We start from the raw sequence: 21,839 nt of genomic DNA on the forward strand, positions 1-21,839 counted from the left end.
CTCTCATCACCAAAATGGATTAATATAGGGGAGAAAGGTCATCCTAAGACTTCCCCCAAAATAAGTTCCCACACTCTCAATCATTAGCAGACATTAATAACTTTTTCTTTTCTTTTTAATAAATTTTTTTATTTTTTTTTAATTTTTATTTATTTATGATAGTCACAGAGAGAGAGAGGCAGAGACACAGGCAGAGGGAGAAGCAGGCTCCATGCCGGGAGCCCGACGCGGGACTCGATCCCGGGACCCCAGGATCGCGCCCTGGGCCAAAGGCAGGTGTGAAACTGCTGAGCCACCCAGGGATCCCCCCAAGAACATTATTTTATTGAAAATAAAAATTAAAAATTCTGTCCCTTCTAAGAGCAAACAGTATAGTAGTCGTAGAGGTTCATGGAGACCCCCTTAAATCATGACCAAGAAGGTACACCTACAAGTATTTCAGTGAAATGAACACCAAAGCAATAAAAAAATATCCTTTAACAGTGAAACTTTTAAGAAATCTTAAATCCAGTTATCTTCCTAGGTTCATACATACAGTTAAAATCTTCAACTCTGAATTATCGGGAATAATTAAAGACTTAGTCCAAAATATTTTTTAGTTGTTTATTAAGAGAAACTATTCCATAACCCAGTGTTCGTGTTTCATAGCTCAGGAACACAGGACAATCAAGCTTCAATGAAACACCACCCAAAGAAATTCTGTGGAAAAAAACACAGTGGCTTAAGTTAATAACAAGCATTCTCGCTTAATACCTCACCATGCTTAAAATCACATGAGGTCTACTCCTACTAGTGGAGCTTAGTCAGACCATTTCAGGCTACCTGAGCTCCAGGTCCATTCTCTGCCAAGGTCTCTGACCATCCTGACCAGTTCTGGGCATATTACACCTTACTCTGATTTATTGTTTTTCAGACCAAACTTTGCCTATTCTTCCCTCTCAAATCCATTCTCCTCCATTCCCTTCTCATACCTCCATACTGTTCTTAAAAGCAGCAGCTCGTCTGTTCTAAACAGTATGTCTATTCCTGTCTCCAAATCTGTTTTTCTTACTGATTTTTAAACACAATTTATTTAAAAAAAAAAAAGGTAACCTAACAAATACTACACATTAGCCTGTTAACATCTGATTATGAAATGCACATACCCACTGTGGAAATTGTGAAAATGTCAAAGTTATAAGAAAGCAGCAACGTTAAGATTCCATACAGGCCATTAATATTTTGATTTTTTTTTTTACCTTCAGTCTTTTTTTCTGTGTAATTTTTATTAAACACAGACCACCCTTTATACACATTTTCTATTTATATAATAATCTCATGTTACTTTGAATATCATTTCTAATGGACATAATGTAATAATCTGTGGTATGAAACAGTCATGCTTCTGTATTAATTTTCCAACCACTGGAAACAAAGTTCTTCCTACTTTTTCTAAATAATGCAGTAGATACTTCGTTCATGCATCTATGTGCATTTCAGATTATTTCCTTTAAGATAAACAACTACAGAAATGAACATTATAGAATTTAATCTTCTGTTAGGCAAAAGTTACTTATACTCAAAATTATCCTTGAGTCTTTTAAAAAACTAGAATCCACTGCAGCAAGTCTCATACACCCAGGAAAGACCATTCATACACACACACACTATCAACACTACAGCTGGAATGCTTATTCTGGTACATTCTGCCTAAAAAGCAGACTGACATTCCCCTTGTCACATCAAACTCAGGAGTGGTGGATAGAATTTTAAATTGTTCTAATTGCTTTTCTCGTTAAGCCTGAATAAAGTTAAATACATGAATGATGAAATTCCAAAGTATAGTTTCACATGCTTTCAAATTTAGTAAATGACCTTTCATCAGCACACAAGTCACTTCCTTCATAGTCAACAGAACCTTATCTATGAGGCATAAGGACTTTGTGGATATAATAAACCAAGTCAGGATCTCTGGAGGGCCAAGTCACTTATGGACACCCAACTAAACTATAAAAGGAGTAAAAAACTCTACTTCTAAAAGAGTTTCCTAATGCCCATCTAGCAAGCAATAGCAGAACATTTGAAATGATTCTGAATATAAAAAGCAAGAGTTGTGAGAACTCTAGAAACCAAACACTAATAAAACAAAAACACAAAAGGGCAAGAAATTTCATGGAATTCTTGCTCACTCTTGCCTCACCCCCCCCCCCCCCCCTTGGTGCAGCACAGTGTGGCCCAGAGGAAACTGACCAATTCCTGGCTCCTCTCTCAGGATAGAAAGTAAAAAATAAAAATTGCTTGCAACATTCTGACCTGTTTGAGATCTTCCCAAAGGACCATTTTCTATCTTGCCTATCTCTGGAATGGCATACTTGAGATATCAGAGTGCAAGCGGCTGAAAGCAGTGGGGGTCCCATGACACAAGAGCTACAGAGGGCCTGCAGACTCACAGGTACCTATGGGCAAGACTGTGGGCAGAGGAAAGCAAGAACAGTGAATGCTCCTAGAGGAAGTAGGGATGAGACTCTCACAAATTAACACTTAAAAGGAATAAAGTATACACAAGAACTGGAAGAAATGCACACAGGGAAAAGATGTATCTCCAGAAGAAGTTTCAGATAATCCTGAGCCTTTAGTGAAGATCTTCCCCTGCAAGGAGTTAATCCACAAAGGGGAGGGGTGGCTGTTATTCAAATGCCCTAACTACAGCAAAAGCCATACAAAGAAAAAGGAAAATATGGTCCACTCAAAGCAACAAAATCTCCAAAAACTCACACTGAAGAGACACAAGCCTCTAACTAAACAAAGACTTTAAAACAACAGCCTTAGGGATCCCTGGGTGGTGCAGCGGTTTAGCGCCTGCCTTTGGCCCAGGGCATGATCCTGGAGACCCAGGTTCGAATCCCACGTCGGGCTCCCAGTGCATGGAGCCTGCTTCTCCCTCTGCCTGTGTCTCTGCCTCTCTCTCTCACTGTGTGCCTATCATAAAAAAAGAAAATTATCTAATCTAAAAAAATAAAAATAAAAAAAAGTAAATAAAACAGCCTTAAATATTGCTCAATGAGCCAAAAGAGAACTTGGACAACTAAATGAAATCAGGAAAATACACAAAAACTTAAAAAAAAAAAATCAAATCAAAACTATGGTGCAGAAAAATAAAGTAACTGAACTGAAAAAATAAATCTCTAGAGGGGTTCAACAGCAGACTCTCACAAAAGAATTGGCAAACTTGGAACAGTCCATTTGAATTATTGAGTCTGAGAAGCAAAAAGAAAAAAAAATGAACAATAGAACTTAAGAGACCTATGGGACATCATCAAAAAGACCCATACACACTTACGGAAATCCCAGAAAAGCAAAGAGCAGAAAGCTTATTTGAAGAAATAATAGCTGAAAAGTTCTTAAATTTGAGGAAAGAAGTGAATATACAAATGCAAATACAAGAAGTTACTTGGAAGTAGAATAAACTCAAAGAAACCCATACCAAGATATAACCACTCTATCAAGAACCAAAGACAGGAATGCCTTTGTTGAGCATCGGCCTTCAGCTCAGGGTGGGATCTGGGGATCCTGGGATTGTGTCCCACACATCAGGCTCCCCAGAGGGAGCCTGCATCTCCCTCTGCCCATGTCTCTGCCTCTCTCTCCCTCTCTCTCTCTCTCTCTCTCTCGCTCATGAATAAGTAAAATCTTAAAAAACAAACAAAAAAACAGACAATGGATCTTGAAAGCAGCGAGAAACTTTATGTGATCACCTACGTCACCTCTGTAAGACTATATGGGGATTTTTCAGCAGAAACCTTGCACATAGGAATGCTGTCAGATGATGTATCTAAAGTGGTCACAAAAAAACAACCAAAAATACAGCATCTAGCAAAACTGACCTTCAAAAATGACAAAGAAAGATAAACAAAAGCTAAATATCAGGAGTTCCTCGCCACTAGACTTGCAATGGGAGTTCTTCAAGCTGAAACAAAAGTACACCAAACATTAACTCAAAGCCATGTGAAAATATAAAGTTCTCTGGTAAAGGCAAATATATGGACAAATATAAACCAGCATTACTAGAATTGTTTCATAACTCCATTTTTAATTTTGTAGGATTTAAAACACAAAAATAATTTTAAAACTATGTTAATGGGTACACTACATATAATTTGTGACAATAAAGCAGGGGAGCAGAGCTATTAAAGAGTGATAGTTTTGATAGATTGAAAATATCACATTCTGAAGTAGACTGTTGTAATTTTTTTCATATCCTATGCAATACCAAAGGTAACCACAAAGAAAATATTCACAGAATACACACAAAAGGAAATGAAAAGGCGATCAAAACATGTCACTATAAAAAAAACAAAAGGTATTAAGAGAGGATATGAAGGATACACAGCAACAAAATGGCAGATTAAATCTTTCCTTATCAAGTAACTATCTTAAATGTAAAGAATGTAAAGAACTCAACAACATACATGGCCAACAGACACACGAAAAGATGTTCAGTATCATTAATCATTAGGGAAATGCAAATCAAAACCAGAATGAGACATCACCTCAAACCAGTCAGAATGCTAGTATCAAAAATAGGAAAAGAAAAAAAAAGACAATAGATCACAAGTGTTGGTGAGGATATGGAGAAAAGAGAACCCTGATGCACTGTTGGTGGGAATGTAAACTGGTGCAACCACTGTGGAAAACAGTACAGAGGTTCCTCAAAGTTAAAGATAAAATTACCATACAACCCAATTAATTCCACTACTGGATACACATACGTATGCACACACTGAAATATTACTCAGCCATAAAAAAGAATGAGATCTTGCCATTTGCCAAAACATGGATAAATCTACAGGATATTATGCTAAGTGAAGCAAGTCAGGAAACAGACTCATAAATACAGAGAACTGAGTGCAGAAGGGAAGAGAAGGGGAGGATGGGTAAAAGAGGTGAAAAGTTTTAAGAGTTACAAACTTCCAGTTATAAAATAAGTCATGGAAACGAAAAGTACAATAGAGGAAGAAAAAAATATTAAATTAGAAACAGATGCAAAACGTAGCAACATAATAAAAGCCATATATGAAAAGTCCACAGCTAATAACATACTCACTAGTCAAAGCCTAGAAGCTTTTTCTCTAAGATCAAGAAAAAGATAAGGATGTCCACTCTTACCACTTCTATTCAATAAAGAACTGGAAGTCCAAGCCAGAACAATTAAGCAAGAGAAATAAGACATACAAATTGGGAAAGAAAATGTAAGACTATCTCTGTTTGCAGGTGACCTGGTCTTATATGTAAAAACCCTACACGTAAAAAACAATAAAGATTCCACCAAAAAATTGTTAGGATAGGGGTGCGTGGGTGGCTCAGTTGCTTAAGTGTCTCACCCTTGATTTTGTCTCAGGTCATAATCTCAGGGTTGTGAGATCAAGCCCTGGGTCAGGCTCTGTGCTGAGCATGGGGCCTGCTTAAGATTCTCTCTCTCCTCCTCCCTCCCTTCCCTCAGCTTGTGCACACTCTCTTTCTCAAAAAAATCTGTTAGAATAAACTAACTGAGCAAAATTACAAGATACAAAATCAACACAAAAAGCCAGTTGTGTTTCTATCCACTAACAATGAATAATCAGAAAAAAAATAAGAAAACAGTTCCAAGTATGATAGCATCAAAAAGAACAAAATACATAGGAATATTTAACCAAGAATGCAAAAGACCTATATATTGAAACTACAAAACACGGCTGAAAAAAATTAAAGACACACAAACAAATGGAAATCTCGTGTTCATGGAATACTTGTAACTGCTAAGATGTCCATATCACCCAAAGTGAGCTATATATACAATGCAATCCCTATCAAAATCCCAACAGCATTTTTGCAGAGGTAGAAAAATCCATCCTAAAATTCATATAAACTATCAAGGGACCCTGAATAGCCTAAACAGTCTTCAAAAAAAAAGTTGAAGAACTAACACTTCCTAATTCCAAAACTTACTATAAAGCCACAGTAATCAAAATAGTGTGGTATGATATAAAAGCAGAAATATAAACCAATGCAATAGAACAGTCCAAATAAACACTCACATATCCAGTCAAAAAATTACCAACAAAGGTGCCAAGACCATCCACTGGAAAAAGGACAAGGTTTTCAACAAATACTGCTGGGAAACTCGATATTCACGAAAAAAGGAGAAGTATCCTTTTCTTACTTCATATCCAAAAATTAACACAAATGGATCAAACACCTAAAGGGGAGAGCTAAAACTATAAAAACTTACAAGAAAACTTAAGAGAAGCTTCATGACATTGGATTTGGCAATGATTTCTTAGATAGGGTACCAAGAACACAGGTAACAACAGAAATTACATAAATTAGACTCCATCAAAATTTTAAATGTCTGTGCAAAAGATACAATCAACAGAGTGAAAAGGTAACCTACAAAATGGGAGAAAATATTTGTAAATCATATCTGATAAGAAGTTTGAAGAACAACTCAATAATGAAAAAACCCCAATCCGATTAAAATGGGTGAAGAATTTGATTAGACATTTCTCCAAAGAGGATAAAAAATGGCAAGCATGAGGAAAGATGATCCACAACCTTAACCATTAGGAAATACAAATCAAAATCCAGTACCACCTCACACCTATTAGGTGGGTACTATGAAAAAAAACATAAGTATTGACAAACAAGTAGTAAAACTGGAAAATGGTGCAGCCACTATGTTAAACAGTATAGTGTTTCCTTTCAACGTTAATAATAGAATTACTATATGATCTAAGCCATTCCACTTCTGGGTACATACTCAAAAGTATTAAAAAAAGAGGTTTTAAAAGAGATATTTTGCACATATCATAGCAACTTCATTGGGGGGGAGGGGCAGAGGCAGGCTTCATACCCCCCTCAATCTCACAACCCTGATATCATGACCAAAGCCAAAATCAAGAGTCAAATGCTTAACCAACTGAGCCATCCAGGCACCCCTAACATAGCAACATTATTTACAATAGTCAAAAGGTGGAAGCAATCCAAATGTCCACCAATGGTGAATGAATAAGCAAAATGTGGTATACGTACACCACAAAATGTTACTTAGCCTTAAAGAAGAAGGAAATTCTGACACATACTGTAATGGATAAATTCTGAGGACATTATATTAAATAAAATTAGCCAAATACTATAGCCATTCAAATACTATATGATTTCACTTAAATGAAGTACTTACCAGTAATCAAATTCAGAAACACTAAGAATGGTGGTTGCCAGGGCATGGAGGAGAAAGGAGAATAATTCAATGGATAGTTTTGGAAGATAAAAAGTTCTGGAGATTGGTTGTACAATAACATGAATACACTTAACAATCTGTGTATTTTACAATTAAAAACAATTTTTTAAACAGCCACATTACCTTTATATTCCAAATTCACTTTGCACTCTGAAAGATACCAGCCTTCTTCATCTCCTCAAAATCTTTCATGGAATCATAATTTCTGTAGAAATCTGCATATGCCTTCTTTCTTGGTTCAGCCACAGCAAACTAAAAAATAACACATCCCATTAAGGCTTATTTTTTAACCATTAGAAATAATATCCAAAAACAACATAAATCATAGTATTTATGTTCACCTTTAACTTGGAACTCTGTATTTCCTAAGACAAAGGTTGGAGGCACTGACACAGATGCAAGGGAAGATTAAGCAGCCTCTTGGAAACTACTCAGCAAGAAGAGCCTTCCTTGCCTGGGGACAGATTATTCCTTTTGCTGGGTGTGGATGTGCAGAATGGTAAAAGCCAAAGGAAGATACCTAGAAAGCTAAAAGGTTTTAGGCAAAGGACAGACAGCCTTCCCTCCAGCAAAACCTAAATATTCCACAGCTGAGACATGCTAAAATTAAAATATTCTGGCTCAATTTGAAGTATATTAACTTGAAAGGAGTGAGATCAATTCAGTACCCAACTGCCTCTGAAAGACACAGGGAGTTTTCTATCTGGCAAGAACAGTTCTGGGTGATTTACACCTCAACATCATTTAAGCCCTTAGAATACACATTGACCTGTTTCGCACACCAGGAAAGGGGACTCAGAATTTAACTGACCTGATTAAGGTCTAGGAAGAAGCACTAGGTGGTAGGTGGTTCAACCAGGATTCAAACCCAGGTCTATCATTTGGCAAAGGTTGATTTTCCACAAAACACTACCTGGTAGATTTCAGTGTACAGGTTATAATCCAAAATCAAATTCCATCCTGCATATTAAACCAGTAAAAAATTCTTCATGTGCCCATCTACCTCCATTAGGGTAATGCAAAAATACAAGAATGACACCTGGTACTTACACAGTCAGAGACTTTACTTGACCAGTTTTACTACCTCACCTCCTATCTAAATTCTCAACTTCTTCAGTAAGACCAAGAGGCAGGAGCCCTAATGTAATCCTCTGAATTGAGGCCAGCCCATTACCCAGAATGCAACTGGGGATTTCTTGTTAAAAAAATATTTTTTCCCTTTAATAAAGTAGCAAAAATAAAGTAAAAGACTCAGTGAACCCAAAAATAAAAGCAAATGGATGTTAGAACCCCACCTAAAGGGGATCCTTGGGTGGCGCAGCGGTTTGGCGCCTGCCTTTGGCCCAGGGCGCGATCCTGGAGACCCGGGATCGAATCCCACGTCGGGCTCCCGGTGCATGGAGCCTGCTTCTCCCTCTGCCTAAGTCTCTGCCTCTCTCTCTCTGTGTGACTATCATAAATAAATAAAAATTAAAAAAAAAAAAAGAACCGCACCTAAATTGTTTTGTTACATTTTAAATAGACTTTTTTCTTTTAAGTCTGAAAAATCTGGACTTGGGCAACAAAAAGAATATAAGCTATCAATTTAGATCCACTATACCAAAAGTTAGTTGAAACCCATAAAATCTATATAAGGCCTATCTGGATAAGCAAATACCTGAAGATTTAGGACAAGCCTAATTTGCATAACAGTAATTGCTCTACATATGGGAAAAATCCATTCAGGATAATCACTGGTCATTGCCTCAAAATCTAACCTATATTAATGAATTTAGGCTTAGCATATTCACTTAATCAAAAATGATTTAATGGATGGTAACTTCATGTAAAAAAAAAGCACAGAAACTGATGAAAATTGTGAAAATCAATCAAAACTAAGAACAAAATAAAGGCCAAATCTTTCAAAGCACTCAATACTAACTGGATAGGGGAAATGAAGAAGTGAGCATCTACTAAGAGAACCAAGTTTAGGGCAGCCCCGATGGCTTAATGGTTTAGTGCCACCTTCAGCCCGGGGAGTGATCCTGGAGACCCAGGATACCCAGGATCCAGTCCCACGTCAAGCTCCCTGCATGGAGCCCGCTTCTCCCTCTGCCTGTGTCTCTGCCTCTCTTTCTCTGTGTCTCTCATGAATAAATAAATAAAACCTTTATTAAAAAAAAAAAAGTTTACACCTGCTTTATTCTTTAGGAAGAATCTGGATTCCTCAGTGCTTTGGGAACCTTCCTTCAATTCAAACACTAATGAACTATACACAAACACTGACTAATCTACCAAGCAAATTTTAAACCTTTTCATTCAGAACAGACTATGGGTCTGGCATGGTCCTAGCTCTTAATTTAGTAGAAGAGACACACCCTGAAGCAAGTATTACTTAAAATACAATGTGCCCAATACTGTACGGTCTGGTACAAAGTGATTAAGAACCTAGCAAAGCACAACCAACCCATCTGGAGGAATAGGCTGCAACTCCAAAAAGGAAACATTTGAGTGGGCCTTGAGGATAAACTGGAACTTGCCACACAAGGAGATGAAAGACATTCCTGCTGTGTACAAACCCATGGGAGAAAGCAGAATTTTGTAACAGCAAATAGTTATGAAGGGCTGGAGGGCTGAGTATATTGGACTGCTGGGAAGACAATGGAAAGGCAAAAAGAGAAAGGCAAAAGGGGCTAATGAGAAAGTATCTTAAAATCAAAACTAAGTTTCAGCAAATCACCCATGACCCTTTAATAAGTGATGAAACCAATTCGGAAGATTGCAACCAGTCGTTAATGTATTTCTTACTATAAGTAAAAAGTTTGAAAGCCACTGCACACTGGGCATGCAGGACTCCATACCATAAACAAATCTATTCTGGAAGCTGAAGGTAAATGTGGCAAGAATGTACACAAGTTACAAAGGCCTGATCTGATGTTTGACAGAAACAATGAGGACAACCAGGGTGAAGAAAGGAGTTCCCCAAATTTCTCTTACTCCCACTTCATTTACTCATCCATCCATCCTTTTCCCACAAACATTTATTTCATACCAACTACATGCCAGGTAGCAAAGATCTCAAAGAGCAAGTAAAGGGTTTATTTATGCCTATCTCCTCAAATGGTCCTACAGCACAGACCCCTTAGTGCTTTTGCTCAAGTTGTTTTCCCTCCTCTTAGTACTTCAAATTCACTCTAATTTCCAAGGCACAAATTCTACCTTCTCTATCAAAGAGCTATGACTCACAATACCCCTCACCCACTGAAAGAAACACACAAAAGCGGCAATCAACTATTGCTGATTGTACAGTTCACCTATTACATGGAGGACAGAGTCCTCCTTGCCCATCTCTATTCTTGCAAAAACTGTGTATAAGCTGTTCTAGAAACAGCTCTGAGAAATGAAATGTCCTTTCGTTTATATTCTATCTTGCAATAATTATTTTTTTTACCTCCCCTAATTTGACTCTAACTTCCTTAAAGACACAAATTTAGATGTATATACACTTAGTATACTCCAAAGCATCTGGACTCTATAGCACCTACCACTGTACTCAATTTCAGACACTACATTTTATTCAACAGATACTTTTAAGCATCTATTTGTCAGGCAACTGACGATGGGGTGCCCCTGCAAACAAAAAAAGCGCCATGCCCTAATGAGTCTCAGTCTACTAAAAAAATAAGAACTAAACCAAAAAAATTAAATACAAAGCACTGGAAGGCTCTAATTCCCTCATAGGCCATTATGACATAAATAACATGTATGATCATAAACACTTTTATAGAGAAAAGTTGTAAATATAGCATGGAGACTTTGAGAAACACAAAGCACATAGGAGTATTCTGGGAAAAAGGTGGCATAGGAACACCAGGAATCTCTCCCCACCTTCACAACAACTGTATTAGCACAATCTGTGAAACTTTGGATCTCCTGAAAGAATGCAATTTCCAGAGGAAGGCTTAAACTGTAAATTGTGGTCAAATTAATTTCATTCACTTTCAGCTTTTAGCAACCTAACAGCTACCCATTTCCCCCAGGCCCAAGGCAGGAAGCTGTGCATGTGTTCCTGGAGCAGCTTACACATAGCTTTTCTGGAATGAAGATGGGCAAGAAGGACCCTCTCCTCCATATACCAGGGATCTGTACTCTAATAGTAGATTGTTTTTGTTCACAGAGGCGCAAACAGGCTGGTGGCCACTGTTTTTGGCACTCCTCCTACTGTTTCAAGTCCTTTTTCACCAGGTGAGCTACTTCCAGGGGACTTCAAAGAACAGAGAATCTTTTTCCCCTCCCTTCTTTTTTTCTCCTTTTGGGAGCCAAAGCTATCTATACATACAATCCCCACAGATTATAGAATGGACTAAAAAATGACCTAACTATATATGCTGTCTGCAACACTCATTCCAGATCCAAAGACAAAAACAGATTGAAAGGGAAAGAGTGGAAAAAAGATGTTCTATGCAAACAGTAACCAAAGGAGCAAGAGAGCTTTACTAATAGCAGACAAAACAGACTTTAAATCAAAAAAAGATTACAGAAGACAAAAAAGGATTTTATATAATCATAAAAGCTTCAATAGGATACGACCTTATAACACTTAGAAAAATTTACTCAGCAGGAACACCAGCAAAATATATAAATCAAAAACTGACAGAATTGAAGAGAAAAATAGTTCTACAGCTGAAGACTTCAATACTACAATCTCAGTAACAGATAAAACAAGACCAGATCTAAGGAAATAGAGGACTTAACTCATTAAACCAATCAGATCTAACACATATACAAAGAGCATTCCACCCCAACAACAGAATACACATTTTTTTTAAAACAGTGATTTATTTATTTACTGAGAGAAAGAGAGAGAGAGAGCGAGCACGTGCACAAGAGAGCACTTATATGCATAGCAGGAGGAGGGAAAAGGAGAAACAGACTCCCCTGCTGAGCAGAGTCCCAGTGCAGGCCTAGATCCCAGAACTCTCAGATCATGACCTAAGCTGAAGGCAGAAGCTTAACCAACTGAACCACCCAGATGCCCCCAGAATACACATGCTTCTCAACTGCACATGGGATATTTTCCGGGGCAGACCACATATTAGGCCATAAATTAAGTCTCAACAGATGTAAAGGCAGATATCATACAAAGTATGTTCTCTGATCATAATGGCATGAGATTAGAAATCAATAACAAAAGGAAAACTACAAAATTCACAAAACTATGGAGATTAAGCAACAAACTTTTAAACAACCAATGAATCAAAGAGAAATTAGGAATGAAATTAGAAAATATTTAGAGACAAATGAAAAACAGGACACACCAAAACTTACAGGATTCAGTGAAAGCAGTGCTAAGGGGGGGAATTTTTAAGTATAAATACATACATTAAAAAACGAGAGAGGGGAGCAGCCTGGGTGGCTTAGTGGTTTAGCGCCGCCTTCCACCCAGGGCGTGATCCTGGAGACCCGGGATCAAGTCCCACATCAGGCTCTCTGCATGGAGCCTGCTTCCCCCTCTGCCTGTGTCTCTGTCTCTCTCTGTCTCTCTCTCTCTCTGTGTCTCTCATGAATAAAGAAATAAAAATCTTTAAAACAAAACAAAACAAAAAAACAAGAGAGGGGCACCTAGGTGGCTCAGTGGTTAAGCATCTGCCTTTGGCTCAGTTCCTGATCCTGGGTCCTGGAATAGAGTCCTGCATTGGGCTCTCCAACTGGAAGCCTGCTTCACCTCTGCCTCTCTCTCTCTCTCTCTCTCTCTCTCTCTCTCTCTCTCTAATAACTAAAATCTTAAAAAAGAGAGAGAGATCTCAAATCAACAACCTAACATTACAACTTAAGAAACCAGAGGGATCCCTGGGTGGCGCAGCGGTTTAGCGCCTGCCTTTGGCCCAGGGCGCGATCCTGGAGACCCGGGATCGAATCCCACGTCGGGCTCCCGGTGCATGGAGCCTGCTTCTCCCTCCTCCTGTGTCTCTGCCTCTCTCTCTCTCTCTGTGTGTGTGTGTGACTGTCAAAAAAAAAAAGAAAAGAAACCAGAAAAAGAACAAAATAAACCAAAAGCTAGAAGGAAGGAAACAATAAAGATTAGATAGAGCAGAGATCAACAAAACAGAGGCTAGGGGAAAAATAAAAGAAAGAAATCAACAAGGCCAAAAACTGGTTCTTCAAAAACATCAACATAATTGACAGCCCTTTAGCAAAATGGGCTAAGAAGCAAGGGGAAAAGATTTAAATTACTAAAATCAGGAATGAAAGTGGAGACATTGGGATCCCTGGGTGGCGCAGCGGTTTGGCGCCTGCCTTTGGCCCAGGGCGCGATCCTGGAGACCCGGGATCGAATCCCACGTCGGGCTCCCGGTGCATGGAGCCTGCTTCTCCCTCTGCCTGTGTCTCTGTCTCTGTCTCTCTCTCTCTCTCTGTGTGATGACTATCATAAGTAAATAAAAATTAAAAAAAATATATATTAAAAAAAAAAAAAAAAGAAAGTGGAGACATTACTACAGATTCTAAGAGGGTAGTATGAACAACTATATACCAACAGACTGGATAACTTAGAGGAAATGGATAAATTCCCACAAACACAAAACCTACCAAGACTAAATCACAAAGAAAGAGAAAATCTGAGCTATAACTAGTAAGGACATTGAACCAGTAATCAAAATAATTCCTAATAAAGAAAAGCCCTGGATCTGAGGACTTCACTGGTCAATTCTACAAAAAATTATCAATCCTTCTGAAATCTTTCCAAGCAACTGAAGTGGAAACACTAACTCATTTTATGAGGCCAGCATTACCCTGATACCAAAGCTAGACAAACACTACAAGAAAACTACAAACCAATATTCCCTATGAACACTGACACACAAAAAAAATCTTTAACAAAAACTAGCAAATTGAATTCAGCAGCATATTAAAAGGACTGTACACCATTACCAAGGGAGGTATATTCCTGGAATGCATGGATGGTTCAATACACAATGGCTCAACATAAAGAAATCCATCAATGTAATATACATTAACAGAATAAGTGAAAATAAAAACCACAATAATCTCAATTAATGCAGAAAAAGCACTTGACAAATTCAATATCCTGTCATGATAAAAACACTCTAAGAATAGAATGAAACTATCTCAACATAATCCATGGGATGTCCACTTTTGTCACTTCCATTCAACACAGTTCTAGCCAGAGCAGTTTTGCAAGAAAGAGAAATAAAAGGCATTTAAATGGGAAAGGAAGAAGCAAAATCATCTGTTTATAGATGATATATGTAGAGAAAACCCTAAATATTCCACACAGAAAAAACCTGTTAGAATCAATAAATAAATTCAGCAAAATTGGATATAAAATGTATGACAATACTACAGAAAACAGTATGGTGGTTGCTTGAAAAGTTAAACACAGAATTACCATATGATCATTCCACCTCTGAATATATACTGAAAAAATTAACCCATGTTCATAGGAGCATTACTCACAATAGCTAAAACATGGAAGCAACCTAAGTGTCCATCAAAGGTGAGTGAATAAGCAAAATGGAATATTATTCAGTCTTAAAAAGGAAGGAAATTCTGACATACACTACTACATGGATGAACCCTGGGGTCATCATGCTAACCGAAATAAGCCAGTTACAAAAAGACAAAATAATGTAGGATTTCATTTATATGAGGTACCTAGAGTAGTCAAAGTAAGATACTGAAATATTAGCTTTATGGACTGGGAGTAGAAAAGAGATGGGTTTGTTGTTTAATGGATATAGTTTCAGGTTTTATAAGATGAAAGAGTTATGGAGATGGACTGTGGTGATGGCCACACAACATTATAAATGTTTTTAATACCACCGAAGTGTACACTTAAAAATGGCTAAATTTTATGTGTATTTTACCATAATACAAAACATTTATTAAAAAACCACCAAAGGGGGCAGCCGGGTGGCTCAGCGGTTTAGCGCCTGGAGATCCGGGATTGAGTCCCATGTCAGGCTCCCTGCATGGAGCCTGCTTCTCCCTCTGCCTGTGTCTCTGCTTCTCTCTCTCTCTGTCTCTCATGAATAAATAAATAAAATCTTAAAAACAACAACACCAAAGGTCATGTGTTAGAACCCACAAAAGGTACAGCATTAAAATGCAGTTCTGTGGCAACAAATGCTTCAAGCTGCCAAACACTGCCTTCCTCATCCCTCTGCTTTAGTAAAATTATATCCTTTTGTTATGGACTGATTTGTTTTCCAAAATTCACGTGCTAAAGTCTTAAAACCCCTAGCACCTCAGAATTTAACAGTATTTGGAGATAGGTCTTTAAAGAGGCAAATTAAAATGAAATTTGTACGGTGAGTTCTAATCCAATATGCTTAGCATCTTTACACCAGGAGATTAAAAAAAAAAAAAAAAAACATGTTAGCACAGAGACCAATGTGAAGACAAAGGAGAAACCCATCAACAAGCCAAGGAGAGGCTTCAAGAGAAATCAACCTTGCAGCCACATTGATCTTGGATTTCTAGCCTCCAGAACAATAAATAAAAGTTGTTTAAGCCACCCAGTTTGTTGTACTTTGGCAGACCTAGCAAATTAATACAGCTGCTTTTAGAAATGGAGGACAAGCTATCTAGGGAATAGGAGGTATTTTTCCTGACACGGAGAGAGCGGAAGAAGAAGGGAGCACATTAAAGAGGGAGCTTCTTTCAAAGACTCAGGGCTACTTATGAAAATAATTTTCATATTTAAAACACACATTTTTGAACCAAAAATGGACCAAAGTAAAAAATCAAACATACATACCTTATAAAAAGCTGCAACCCCCAGGGATACAGCGAAGGCTCCAACGATATGAAATCGCAGACGCTTGGCCAGAAGGCCTCGCATCTGAGGTTTCGTTAAAGCACTTGAAGTCATGGTAGTTCTTCTCCTTGATAGTAAAATAATAAAAACAGCTGAGAACACAGTAAGATATCTGCAGAACTCTTAAGACACAATGCACTTCAGAGGGGCACAGGCATGACTCCTCCCACAAAGCATGAGGTGTTTAAAGGCTTAGCCTGCTTCAGGGTTTTGGGTTTTTTCCCTCCAGCAGGCTGAATGACTACCCTAAATAAGCAAGGGCACTGTAATAAGTAATAGTAGCCGGGGAGCAAAAATTAGAAAACAAGTATCTCCCAACCAGTTAAGATAAGCGGTGGCTCTAGAGTGACAAGTGCAAACGGATTTACAGCCGTGGTACTCTTCTACGAATTTACTATCGGCTCATTATTCCCATTTCATTGACGAGAAAACTAGGGCACACGGAGATGACGTGTAATTTTTCCAAGGTTACGGGATAAGCTATTTTACCTCTGGCAGGAGCCCAGCAGGGGCCTCCACCTAGTGACCGGACCGAGGCGCGGCCCCGCAGACCCTCGGCCGCCTGGGCCCGGTGGCGCGCTGGGAGGCTGCAAGACGCCCACCTCCCCCTCCCCGAGGCACAGAGACCCTTTTCCAGCTTCCGGAGTCGAGTCAGCACGGACCGCGCGCGGACACTGCTCCTTCCCCTACGTTGCCCCTTAGGATGCCGACCGGATGCGGGAAAAAGTGAAAACCCTGGGGCTAGACGAGTCAAATGACCCAACCAAGGTCACGCTGAATGGGGGAAAATACACTGCGGAGCCCAGGCCCCCGCCGGCCGCCTCTCGATCCCAGCTGCTTCCTCCACGCCCCTGCAGCCCCCCGGCCGGGCCCTCGGCCTCCGGAAGCCGCGGCGGGGGCCTGCAGGGGTCGACCCCTGGAGAGGTTCGAGGCCGCCCGACCGCAGATGCGGGCACAACTCAACTCCAAGACAGAGCGAGAGCAGGCAACAGGACGCAGCAACTACATGAACCCTGAAGTGGGACACGACAGCAACACGACTCACCTTCACACCTACCTCGAACCTAACGTCCTTCCTGACAGAAATGGACGGCGCCCGAGCAGTGCGCAGGCGCAGAAGTACAAGCGGCGGAGAGGACCCAGCGACGGTGGCCTGAAGAGTCCAAAAGGCCTCTGGCGCGCCTCCCGGCTTTCACAGCTGAAGTTCACGAGTGTGGTCAGCTCTTTCCTGCAATATCTGGAACTAAAAGCTTGACCTTCTGAGTCGGTTTCTTTAGTAAATTGGAGATATTAATCTTACTGATATACAGAGTTGATATGACTTATTAGAGAATACAAAGATATTTAATATGGAGAGAGAGAGGGAGAGAGAGATTTTATAGATTTTATTTATTCACCAGAGAGAGAGAGAGGCAGAGACACAGGCAGAGGGTGAAGCAGGCTCCTCGCAGGGAGCCCGACGTGGGATTCGATCCCGGGACCCCGGATCACGACCTGAGCCAAAGGCAGACGCTGAACCACTGAGCCAGCCAGGTGCCCCTAATATGTAACATTTTTAAATGTACCTAACAAATACAGCACAAATCGTCCTGGGCCCATGCTGGGCCGGAAACATGTACAATCCGTCATTTTCATTAACTACCCCTATGTGAATAATCATTTGGTTTGGGTAAAGGTGAATGAGACAGCCAAGTTCTAGGAGCTCAGAGCTTAGCCAATAAAACTGACATAAACAGATTAACAATCCCAAGTGAGGGGCGCTTCTGCAGAGACATGACCTAGCAATAGTAGAAGCAATTACCTGTCTGGCAGAGCTGAACAAGTTCTGGTAGAAGTATTTGTTTGGGGTTTTTAGTAAGAGACAAGTGTCTTAAAGGAAGGCAACTGCAAGTTTATGAAAAGTGGTGTGTAAGGGTAGGGCTCTTGTGCTGTAGGGGTGTCAGGCTTGGTTTTTATTGAAATAACCCGGATTTATAGTGTTGTTTAAGTCAGTTCAGCAAGCACTGTACATTAGGTTATAAACTACCCACGGTATAAATTCATCATATATTGATCAAGCATTTACTATGTACCCAGGTTCTGCTATATAGAAGGACAAATCTTCAAGGAGGTAACATTCTTGTCAGGGAGTCTTAGTTCCCAATGGACACTGTCATTTTGTGAAACCTTTTGGCCACACAGAAAAGGTGCTAATTGAGGGTCAGAGTGGGTTTGTACCTCAGTAACAATCTTTCCAGACTCCTTATCAATGATCTACCCAGCTAAAAATCTTTACATGAGATTTGCCCAGGTGGTAATGTGTTCCCATTTTCTTTTTATTCCCACTCCCAAAACTGGCCCGGAGAGCAAGCAGTAAATTTCAGAATTCATAGGGTTTGTTGTGTATTGAACAATTAGGGAAAGCTTCAGGGAAGTCATGGAAGAGATGGAAATGGAGCTGAGCCTCAATCTATTAGAGAGAGCTGGAGAAGAGGAGAAATCTAAGAGACAAAATTGGTCAGAAGAATGTGGCAAAGACAGACACACTGAGGGAGCAGAGCTTAGCCAGCATGGAGTGCTGAGCAGTGGTTTAAGAACACTGGATGGGTAGAGAAGCACAGGGCCAATCATAATAATTCAAGGTGACACATGGATAGAACCTGAATGGACATGAACAGCTTGGAAGGGTCATTATTCCACCACCACAAAAGGCATGGTGATGATTTGTAATGTCTAAAAAATATTTCTATTCTTTTCTCAGGCATATGGTAGGGCCATGCATCCCTGATGCTTTTAAAGTTAGGATATGACTTGCTTTGTCCAATGCAATATAACTGGAAGTGATGTGTAGAAGTGATGTGTGGAAGCCTCAGGGTAGAAGCTTTACAATACAGCATGTGGTTTGCCATGTTCTCTTTGCCCAGCCTTTGTTATAAGGGAAGTATTGAGTGAGATGGCACCTATGTCAGCTGGATCTGGGAGAGATCAAGATAAACAGAGCCTTCCTACTATCTTGCACTGGCCAGACTCAATGAGTGAGAAATAAATGGTATGGTAGCTGTGATCCATTGAGATTCAGGGGTTGTTTGGTCCTATAGACGAACTTTGCTTTTCCTGATTGGTAGAAGAAGTTAAGAAATGTGTCTGTTTTAGTTAGGGATGTGGGTATGTAAATGCTGAGACAGGTAAGTAATAGAGACCATGGGAGTGTGAAGAGGAAAGGGGGACATTAAGCTGGCACTTGATGGTAAATAAGATATGTGCATCACCACACCTTCTCCTAAATTGAAAACAAAATGGTTTATCCATGTTAGAGGCATCCCTGGGCCCACCCCTGAGCTCCTCAGAGGTTCCCAGAGAAACCCTGAGTTTTACAATAAAACCCCATCTGTTGCTCAAGAGCTCTCCAGCTGTTGGCCCAAGGGAACTCTGGATATGTGGAGCCCTCAAGAAGGTTTTCCCCCTGAGGCATCAGCATCTCAAATCTTCTTAGGCTGATAAGACACTGTATCCTAAGGGACTCTGGACTCCCTGAAGTGTGCATGTGGATCAGGGACATGTTTTCGGGCCACCTCAAGGCCAAGTTGCTGCCTCACTGTGTCATAAACTCTATGTAGCACCCAGTAGTTTGCAAAACATGTTCAATTTTGTGTTTTCATTTTGTCCTCTCAATAATCCCATAAGATGAGCAGGTATTCTTGTATTTTAGATAAAGACACTGAAGGTTCAGTGGTAGAAAAATAGCAGAACTGAGAATAGAATCTAGTGAGATTCCTCTCATAACAGTTGTGAAGAGTACCTCCAGAAGAACAAATCTACCTCAGTGGACACCACTCATGAGTCTGTGATGATTTATTGAGCACTTATTATGTGCTCTGTGTTGCTATCCCTAATGGCTGAGAGTATAGTCCCAAGAAGCCACAGAGGATACTCCTCAAATCAGTAGATTATTTCATAACCACTCATTTCTCTTTAGTTGTATAGATACAGCCTCCTAGGTCCCACTGAGAAAACCTTAGAAGCTATTAATTCAAACTAATAGGCCCTTCCTCACTGACCTCCAAATCCCACTGCAGCCATTGCCACAGCCATGATGCCCAAACGAAAGAAGCAGAATCAGCAACAGCCACCGCCACCACAACAGCCCCCACTGCCAGAGCGGGAGGAGATGGGAGATGAAGAGGATAGGAGTCCCATCGGATCATCCAGCTTTCTGGACCTCCCACCCTGGCCAATGGAAAGCCTGGTGACCCCAAGTCAGCCCCAAACTGGAATCCACCCACATGTCCACCATCAGTAGAATGGGTAAATAAGTTGTGTGTGCATGCAATGGGATACTACACTGCAATGAAAATTAACGAACTCCTGCTGCAGGCAACCTGGATGAATCTCACAAACACGGTGTTGAGCGAAAGGAGCCAGACAGAAAAGAATGCAGACTCTCTTCACAGAGGTCCTCCAGGATCAAAGGGACCAATGATTCCACCACCACTGCTGAACCTCCCACCTCCTCCCAGGGGCAGAGGCCCAATTCGGGGAGTCTTGGGCCCAGGTGCGGCCAGCCCATATGGTTGTGGCTGGTGGGGGGCCAATACTGAACCCCCTTTTCCTGGACCAGGCCATGAGGGTCCTTCCAGAGGAGGCTTTCACAAAGAACAGAGAAACCCTGAAGGCTCAAAAGTTGGTCTCTTATCAAAAACACCTGCCCGTCCAAGGATGGCCCCAAGTTATGGAAGACAAATCCAACCTCCCTGTCTGCCAACACTTTGCCAAAAAGGGCCACTGTCGATATGAGGACCTCTGTGCCTTCTACCACCCAGGCGTCAATGGACCCCCTCTGTGAGACTGTGCCTTCCTATCCAGGCTGGAAGGAGCCCTTTGACCTAGTGCCCATATCTTTCCTTGTGGCCCTGTGACGGTTACTGTGAGGCTGTTCCACCCACCACCTTCAGTCAGTGACACCCACCCCCATCTGCCACCTCCCCAATTTGGGGTCCAGAGTTGTGTTTCATCACTGGTGCCCAGCGTGTGGGCTTTCTTCTCCAGCCTCCAGAGACTCGCCTTCAGGGCCCCATCTTTGCTCTCTTCCACTGCCTCCTGGATCCTCTTCCCCTTTGCCAATTGACTGCTGAACAGGAAGCCTCTTTGGTGCTGTTTCTTGTGCATCTGTCCACCCAGCCCTTGGTACTGCCCTCAATTCCTAAGAGCCCTGGAGCAGTTTCCTACCATTCCCTTCTTCTAGTTGCTTGTTTTAAGTCCTTTTTTTTTTAAGATTTTATTTATTCATGAGAGACAGAGTGAGAGAGAGAGAGAGAGAGAGGCAGAGGCAGAGGCAGAGACACAGGCAGAGGGAGAAGCAGGCTCCATGCAAGGAGCTTGACGTGGGACTCAATCCTGGGTCTCCAGGATCACGCCCTGGGCTGAAGGCGGGGCTAAACCACCAAGCCACCAGGGCTGCCCTTTAAGTCCTTTTTATGTGACAAACCCTATCCCCAAAGTTGCCAGTTGCTCTGTGAAACTCACAAGGTTGACCTGGGGTCAAATACGGATGACTGGTGCAGAGTTACTCCCTGGTTTTGGATTTTGTAGATCCTGTGTCAGTAGCATGATCCCCACCGCTCTGGTCTGTGATCACTGTGCTTTGTGAAACTGTGCTTCGCCTCGTACATAGTCTTTCTCAGTGTCCGTCACATCATTGTGACTTCCCAACACTAGAGTAAGTTTTTCTGCCAAAATGAGTGAGGGTCTTGATGCCCTCTAGACTTTCCACACCTCCCAACATGAGAG

General features: G+C 40.7%; 1 protein-coding gene and 1 pseudogene across 2 annotated transcripts; one reads left to right on the forward strand and one right to left on the reverse strand.

Annotated features, from left to right (window-relative positions):
- Positions 1 to 589: 589 nt before the first annotated feature.
- LOC129495809 (cytochrome c oxidase subunit 6C) lies at positions 590 to 17,195 on the reverse strand. Of its 2 annotated transcripts, none has more exons than XM_055303550.1 (4): positions 17,119 to 17,195; positions 16,014 to 16,140; positions 7,379 to 7,507; positions 590 to 699 (listed from the first exon to the last, which is right to left on the reverse strand). In XM_055303550.1, the coding sequence occupies exons 2-3, from the start codon at positions 16,125 to 16,127 to the stop codon at positions 7,394 to 7,396; spliced, it is 228 nt and encodes a 75-aa protein (XP_055159525.1). In that variant the 5' UTR covers positions 16,128 to 16,140; positions 17,119 to 17,195; the 3' UTR covers positions 590 to 699; positions 7,379 to 7,393. The 2 variants fall into 2 exon arrangements, with proteins under 2 accessions (XP_055159525.1, XP_055159524.1); XM_055303549.1 differs by having other exon boundaries at positions 17,131 to 17,191.
- A 2,950-nt stretch (positions 17,196 to 20,145) lies between these two features.
- LOC129495803 (proline-rich protein 3-like) lies at positions 20,146 to 20,895 on the forward strand (annotated as a pseudogene).
- Positions 20,896 to 21,839: the final 944 nt, after the last annotated feature.

Source organism: Nyctereutes procyonoides, unplaced genomic scaffold (genome assembly GCF_905146905.1).
Source record: "Nyctereutes procyonoides isolate TBG_1078 unplaced genomic scaffold, NYPRO_anot_genome, whole genome shotgun sequence".
NCBI lineage: Eukaryota > Metazoa > Chordata > Mammalia > Carnivora > Canidae > Nyctereutes > Nyctereutes procyonoides.

What these genes read in the sequence shown, in the direction of transcription:
- LOC129495809 (XM_055303550.1), bottom strand. Translation starts at nt 16,127, where the DNA reads ATGACTTCAAGTGCTTTAACGAAACCTCAGATGCGAGGCCTTCTGGCC. An exon ending in GGGTTGCAGCTTTTTATAAG is followed by an intron (nt 7,508 to 16,013) that starts GTATGTATGTTT and finishes GTTATTTTTTAG; the next exon opens with TTTGCTGTGGCTGAACCAAG.